Below are 8,025 nucleotides of genomic sequence, written 5' to 3' on the forward strand. Positions count from 1 at the left end.
TAAAAGAAATAAAGTAGAAGTTTTCAGAAGTATGTACTTATTTTAGCTGTCATGTAAAATGATTTCTTATTTAGATTTCTTATTTAGTCTAATTTAAATCAAGTCAATTTATAATAGTCAATTTAAAGTCTTATCTTGCAGATTATTTCCCTTTTCAAATCTACCCTGTTTCCAGGAGAAATTGTTTAAAGATTATATCGATAGCCTGGGAGAACAATTTTTTTCCTGAGCTCTATATTTGCATTTCCATTTCCATCTTATGTGCCTTGAAAAATCATACTCTGTCTATAAGCTTTACATTTGATTTCCAAGAAGTTTGAATGATTCCAGTCCCATACTAGCTGGCCCAATATCCTCCAACCTCTTTACTAAAACCACAACTGGATTCTGTCCTCAATTCAGTTCTATAACAATAGATAATATCTATTACTAGGGCTTAGTAAAAGCACTCTGATCACAATGTATACTATTTTCTCAATTCTATGAATATGGATACATATCACATGTTTGTTCACTTTCAGGTACTGTGCCTTCCTCGAAACCTCTCCTCCCATTTCCGCAGGGATTGATGCTGCCATGCAGTCAAGGAAAAGACTCTTTAGATCAGAGCTCTGTAAGTCCTGAGACAATGTGCAAATTATTATTTTGGTATCCCAATAAATTTATTTGAAAATTAATTGAAATATTGTGAAAGTTATGTTCTCTTCTCAAGCTCCAATCACTTTCAGGGGATATTATATTCTTCTAGAAACAATCTCGGCAACTCACTTTCTCAATTTGTTTCAGAGAGTAGAAGCTACTGTTCTTTCCCAGCACCGTTGCCTACACCCCTTGATCTCATGAATACTCTGTATCTCCATTAGAGCACTGCTAATACAATGCAACCCTTGAAGCAGAATTGTGCTTAAAGCTGTGTGATTCTCTTTCTTAAGGGGAGAAGGTACATTTCACAGGAATATAACAGCTCGGACAAACTATAAAATAAAAAGTTATTGTGAATGTCTTAAATCCGTCTATCAATTCCTCTAAGAAATTTCCCATGCACACTTTCATGTTTAGCCATTACTCATTCTCTGGCTCACCATACTTTTCCTCTATAACTAAAACTCTGTGCTCAAGTTTGCATCAATTTTTTTATGTAAATTAACCTTGTTCTCTGTTTTCACTTTCTTTAGTCTGATCATTACTATATATTTCACAGGAGAGTTATCTTTTAAAAAGTGTATAAATTTTTCATATACACAAGCGTGTTTATGTAGATTTTAACATAACCTGATACACAAGTACCTATGTAAAAATTAATTTAAATAATATTTACATTTTAAATTACTGCAATATATGCACACTATAAATATATTCTTGCTCTGTTATGAACAATGAGCATTACTCTGTGCCCTTCATAGAAAACAAAAGTAAGACCTTATCTCTGATCTGTTTTGTCTTCACTCCATAGACAATGGGGTTGAGTGCAGGAGGAATAACAATGTAAAGGTTGGCAAACATGATATGGAAAGTGCGTGAGACATTGTGTCCAAAACGATGGGCAAGGATGGAGAAAAAGGCAGGTGTATAAAACATGAGGATGACACAAACGTGGGAACCACAGGTGCTAAGGGCCTTTTGGCGGGCATCTCGGGAGGGTAGGCGGAAAACAGCACAGAGAATGAGAGTGTAAGAGACAGCAATAAGAATCACATCTGAGAAAACTGTCATGAGAGGAACACAAAAGCCATACCAGATGTTGATGGAGATATCCGCACAAGCCAGCCTTGCCACACCTATGTGTTCACAGTATGTGTGAGGAATGATGTGTGTCTTACAGAAAGGTAGGCGTAGAAGCAAGAAGTCAACTGGCAGGATGGTGCAGAAACTTCGAAAAGTGATACCCACGGCAATCTTGATGATGGTCTTGGGGGTCAAGATAGTGGTGTACCGCAAGGGAGAACAGATGGCCACATAGCGATCAAAGGCCATGGCCATGAGGATTGCTGAATCTAAGAGAAAGCTAAAATGCAGAAAGAACACTTGTGTAAGGCACCCTGCGAATGAGATTGTGTGATCCTCAAGCCAAAAGTTAGTAAGAGTTTTAGGGACACAAGTAGTGGATAAGATAAGGTCCGTCATGGCTAGCATGGAGAGAAAGAAAAACATGGGTTGGTGAAGGCTCCGCTCCACGGTGATGAGGTAGAGAAGGATGCAGTTTCCCACCACAGCCACAATGTAGATGATGAAGAAAGGAATCCCAATCCACACGTGGAATTGCTCCAGACCTGGGATCCCCACCAAAATGAAGGTTCCTGGGTTGTAACTGCTCTGGTTGAAAATGACCATGGCAGATAAAATTGCAGAAATCTTAGATCCTGAGGACAAATGGTGATAAACAAAATTTAGAGCCATTTAAGTCACTTTCATTTCTGTTACTCTCACTTCCAATCACACATCATTATTGATTCCTAAAGACAAAAATAACATAGTGTTAATATTTTGAAGAGAAAAGCTTTTGAAGTGAAAGAAGATTGGCATTATATTGATGGAAAGATTTTAGCATAAATCAGAATTCCTCAAATATATTGGAATGTATAGCCAGTCTAGAGAGATTATCTTCTTTCAAAGCAAATCCATTCATTCATACATCCTTTTCTCATACTTTTACAGATTGCTTACAGTTACACTTTTTATACACTATGCCACTGATGTAGATTATGAAAACACTAGATATACTTTTCTATGAATTAGTTTGTAGTCAATATCAATTAAATTATATTGTTTATATAAACTATAGAGATTATAGTTTCCATAGAGTTCATTGTTGATAGTTTGTATGGTTTATAGCTTATACACTATATTTTGTGTATTCCTGTTTTTCATTGTGGAATATCAGCCTCAATGGAGGACAATTATTTCCTCTTTTCAAGATTACCTCATGACAATGGCAGTGACATTTTTGAGCTCAACACCTTTCTATTGCCAATTAAAATATCAAGATCAACTCACAAACACTAGCTGAATTCCTGCACTTGAGTTTTAAAATATGTTAGTACGTGTGACTTAATTTGAATGGGATTTTCCTATAACTAATTTTTCTCTAAAGGAAAAAAATGGCTTAAAATATCATGTACACTACACAAATAAAAAGTATTCTAAAACTTCGATAGTCAAAATTTCTATCTAAGAAGGATTGTTTCTATATGAACACATTCTATTATGTAGATGCAGAGTCTGAGACACATAATCCCACAAACAAGACACAGACAGTTATCTCTTGCTACTTTTTTTTGGCTTTTCATGTTTTGCTATTTTGCTATTTGTTAAATGCTATTTGCATTTTTGCTTTGCTATGTTTATGGATCACTTAAAAATGAATTGCTTATTAATAATGTTTTCTCCTATGGTTTTGCCTACTGATTTTATAAGCATTTGAAGTTTAACAATTTTTTTTTAATAGTCTTATGCTCTAGCCACTGAGGTAGCCTGGTGGTTGGATTTTAACATTTTTTTTTAAATCATACGGCCTTAAGCATTCTCAGATTTATATTGAATTTCATTGTATTCCTTACACATTTATGTTTTACTTTTGGGTCACACCCAGCCATGCTCAGAGGTTACTCCTTGCTCTGCACTCAGGAATTACTACTTGCAGCACTTAGGGGTCCATAGGGCATGCCAGGGATTGAACCCAGGTTGGCCTTGTGCAAGGAAAACACACCACCTATTGTTCTATTACTCAGGCCTGTATTCCTTTCACATTTTTGTGTTATATTTTTATCTATATAAACTCAAGCCAAACACAAAGTGCCGCTTCTTCGCTATCTTCCTTTCTTGACAAGTACAGAACAACTAACATAGAGCATATGTTCTGCATCTAGAAAGCTAGAAACATTCTGTCCTATTTTATAATTTAACTGTTTTGTGAACCTGTCTCAAATTTTAATTCTTGCTTTTACATTTTTAAGCATAATTGTATAACTCTTTTAAGACAAAGTAAGAAAATTCCCCAAAATATATTTGTCACTAATAAGGGCTGGGGCAATAGTGCAGCAGGTAGGGTGTTTCCCTTTCACGCAGTCGACCGGACCGGGGTTCGATTCCTCTGCCCCTCTCAGAGAGCCCGGCAAGCTACTGAGAATATCTCTCTCGTGCGGCAGAGCCTGGCAAGCTATCCGTGGAGTGTTCAAGTTGCCCAAAACAGTAACAAGGGGTCTCACAATGGACGTTACTGGTGCCTGCTCGAGCAATTTGATGAGCAACAGGATGACACTGACAGTGACAGAGTATGCTATAAAGTTTATTAGATCAGCAATAGCAATTTGGTCACAATGTGAAGAAAATAGAAATAGAAGAGGTACAAAAGCTAACAAAAAGTACCTGTAAACACATATCCTCATAATTTAACACACTTTAAGTAAGACCTGTGGGTTCTTGTTATGTATATGATATAGAAATTGCCTAAAGAATAATTTCTGTGGCTGTCACTGTCATCCTGTTGCTCATCGATTTGCTCGAGCAGGCACCAGTAATGTCTCCATTGTGAGACTCGTTGTTACTGTTTTTGACAAATCGAATACTCCATGGTTAGCTTGCCAGGCTCTGCTCTGCAGGCGAGACACTCTTATTAGCTTGCCAGGCTCTCCAAAAGGGGCAGAGGAATCGAACCCCGGGTCAGCAGAGGGTCAGCCACATGAAGGGTGAACCCCCTACCCACTGCACTATCACTCCAGCCCAATTCTTACGGCTATTCTTAGTAATTATTTATCTATTTTAATCTTTTGACACCCTTTTGTAGCAACATATATTCAAGTACTGAGGCCCCTGATGTCAGTTTATAAATAAGAATTGTTCAACAAAGAAAATTTCTGTACCCAGACCTTGGCTCATAAAAATGGAGCTCAAAAGTTTCTCTTCCCTTTTTCTCCTTGTCTCCAAATCCTAGTACCAAATGAACCCCTTCCAAAAGTCAGCACTCTGGGGCTGGAGTGATATCACAGTGGCTAGGGCATTTGCTTTGCATGCAGCTAAACTGGTTCCATTCCCAGCATTCATATGGTCCCCTGAGCACTACCAGGAGTAATTCCTGAGTGCACGAGCCAGGAGTAACCCCTGTGCATCACCATGTCTGACCCAAAAAGAGAAAATAAATAAATAAATAATGAAAGTCAGCACTCACCTAACCTTTATGCAGCATCAAGTGGACAGAAGAGAGACTGTGCTCACAAGCACAGGAAAATCCACAAGATTGCAGTGAGACACAGACACACCAAGCCCTCTTAAAAATAGTCAGGGGACAGATGACAGTACTGATAGACTGATTCCCAGCTCCTTTTTTTTTTCTGGGAGAGGTTTAGTGTAGGAAAGAGGGAAGATGGTTAGGGCCTGAGGGACCCTGACACCTTATTGTCTCATTCCCTAGGGAAGTGAATGGGAGGTGTGTGTTAACTCTGCGCAAAAGTGTGTTTCATTTGCAGTTGCATGAGACTTAATGGTCCTGTGAGTTTGTGCTGTCTGAGGAAACCTAAGTGATCATTGTTTTTTTTTCAGTTCCTGCTCTCAGCATATTTGTTACTCAATAGTTGTAAAAGTTGAAAATATAGGACTTCATTCTCCATTTATGTAAAAATTAACAAGTCAAACATACATCTTATGAAACTTGTGAACATGTTTAATAGAGTGATAGCCTCACAGTGCACATGTGAAAATGCTTCTATGGCCAACTTCAAACTTCTAATATTTCCTTTCAGAGTTGAAGATTTATTAAATTTCATAATTGAAATTTCTTCTTCCCACCCCCCCATAGCACAAGTCATATAGGATCTCAGCAAAAAAAAAAAAAGTTATAACGCATAAGGCCAGGGAGATAGTGCACAGTGCTGGTGTGTTTGATATGCATGGCTAAATCCCAGGTTCAATCCTCAGCTCCATATAACCCTCAGAGAACCCCAGAATTGCACATAATGTAGAGCTTGGAGTTGTCCCTGGACACTACCAGGTCTGGCAAAAAGTAAAAGAAGAAAAAAAAGAACTAGATGTTAGAAAAGTTCCTTTCTTGAGTCAGCAGAGCAATAGTCCTTCCTCAGACAGGCTGTGTGAGAAGATCAGGTTGGGCACTTAAAAACAGCCTTTTTGGAGTAGCTAAACATTCTCACTTACCCTCTAAGGTATTATGAACCAAAGTGCATAAACTACTCTTAAAATACCCTTCAGTGTTCTTAAGTTCAGTAAGTGCATTGTTGTTCCCCCATAAGTATGCTCTATATCTATTCTCTTCTGCTTATATTTTTCACACTCCAATTCTTTTCCTAAATAATAAAATTATTTAAATAGAAACCTAGCATATCATATTTTCCATTTGCATTTTGCTCAGTGCATTTCCACACTGAACTGGACTGTGCTCTCTGTGTTTTATGAAACTGCTTGTGAACAGATTTAATACAGTGGTAGATTCACAGTGCACATTGAAACATCTGATTGTAACATTTTTTAGCTTCAGTTTCATTTTCTCTTCATCTCAGTCATCTCAGAAAAGGATGGGTGCCATTTTCTCTAGTAGTTTTTTTTTTTAATCTTTATCTACATCTTTATGTAGTTGTCACATTTTGTTATTTAGGATCAATGTAACATGAGACATTATTTTATATATTTTGCCTATAAAATATACTTCAATAAAACATATCTTGTTGGGAAAAAAAGAAATTATTAGTGAATGTGAAAGAAATAGAAATACATCTTTTTTTCCATTTAAAAAAAAACATATCTTGTTGGGAAAACTTTTTTCCTTCATTATATAATTTTTAAAATGTTTTATTGAATCACGGTGAGATACAGTTACAAAGCTTTCGCAATAGGGTTTCAGTCAAAAAATGTTCCGATACCTACCCCTCTACCTGTATATATTTCCCACCACCAATACACCCTATATCCTTCCTACTACCCCCGACTCTACCCACACCTGCCTCTATAGCAAGTACTTTTTTTCTTTGTCTTTCCGCTCTACTTGTGGGCATTATGGCTTGTAATACAGATACTGACAGGCTATTATGTTTGGTCCTTTACACACTTTTTGCATCTTGCCCGCTTGGCAAAGACTGGCAAGTTACCCATGACGTATTCGATATGTCAAAAACAGTAACAAGTCTCACAATGTAGACATTACTGGTGCCTGTTCCAGCAAATCCATGAACAATGGGAGGACAGTGCTACAGTTCTACAGTGCTACCCACCTTTTGCACATATCTCCCATCCAGAGCTATCCCTTCCAACCATCATTGTCATAATGGTCCCTTCTCTACCTATGGGAAAACTTTTACATTTCTGTTAAAAACTGTCGAGAGTTCTTAATACCTAAACCTTAACTTATAACTGAGAAGCTCTTACATGTCACCTCTAACAGATAGGTAAGTTCCCTGAATTTAAAATCCAGACTTTATCTATATAAATTCAAAGAATTTCAACAATTAATCATAAATATTTTCTTTAAAATTGCTTATATGTATGGCTCTATCTCATCAATGAGCATCTTTCATTCTGCTTGGACACAGTTTACAAATAACTCAATTTCTAAAGGTTATCTTTCTGCATCCTACACTGCAAGCTGATAATGTTTTGAACATGGATCTATCAAATGAATATCAGTTTTAATGTACTAAGTGGAGTTTTAATTTGCCACTATTTCCATAGGAATATGTAGAATTAAATCTTGAAAATTTCCCATTCTTACCTTTGACTCTCTCCCCCTAAAGGTATAGATTTTTTTGACTGATAATTGTGTGGAGAGAAATATGGAGATAGATAACTTGAATGAGTTGATAATAGTACTTCATCCATACGAATTTTGTGTAATATTGGGCTTACTGCTGCTGTAACCTAGGATAATGAAGAGAATTTCTGCTGAGCCAATTAATGATATCTTCTGTAATACAACAGGAACATATTCTAATGCTTTAACTTTCTTATAGGGACACACTATGAAAATTTGTATTATACCTCCCAATGCTTCATTTCCACTTAAATAACAGAAACAAAGCAACTATT

General features: G+C 36.8%; 1 protein-coding gene across 1 annotated transcript; it reads right to left on the bottom strand.

The window, feature by feature from the left end:
* Window positions 1-1,383: 1,383 nt before the first annotated feature.
* Window positions 1,384-2,334, bottom strand: LOC101550646 (olfactory receptor 52H1-like). The gene has a single exon (XM_004621248.2). The coding sequence runs from the start codon at window positions 2,329-2,331 to the stop codon at window positions 1,384-1,386; it is 948 nt and encodes a 315-aa protein (XP_004621305.2). The 5' UTR covers window positions 2,332-2,334.
* Window positions 2,335-8,025: the final 5,691 nt, after the last annotated feature.

This window comes from Sorex araneus, chromosome 6 (assembly GCF_027595985.1).
Source record: "Sorex araneus isolate mSorAra2 chromosome 6, mSorAra2.pri, whole genome shotgun sequence".
Classification (NCBI taxonomy): Eukaryota; Metazoa; Chordata; class Mammalia; order Eulipotyphla; family Soricidae; genus Sorex; species Sorex araneus.

Coding starts and splice junctions, on each gene's coding strand:
- LOC101550646 (XM_004621248.2), bottom strand. CDS start 2,331: ATGGTCATTTTCAACCAGAGCAGTTACAACCCAGGAACCTTCATTTTG.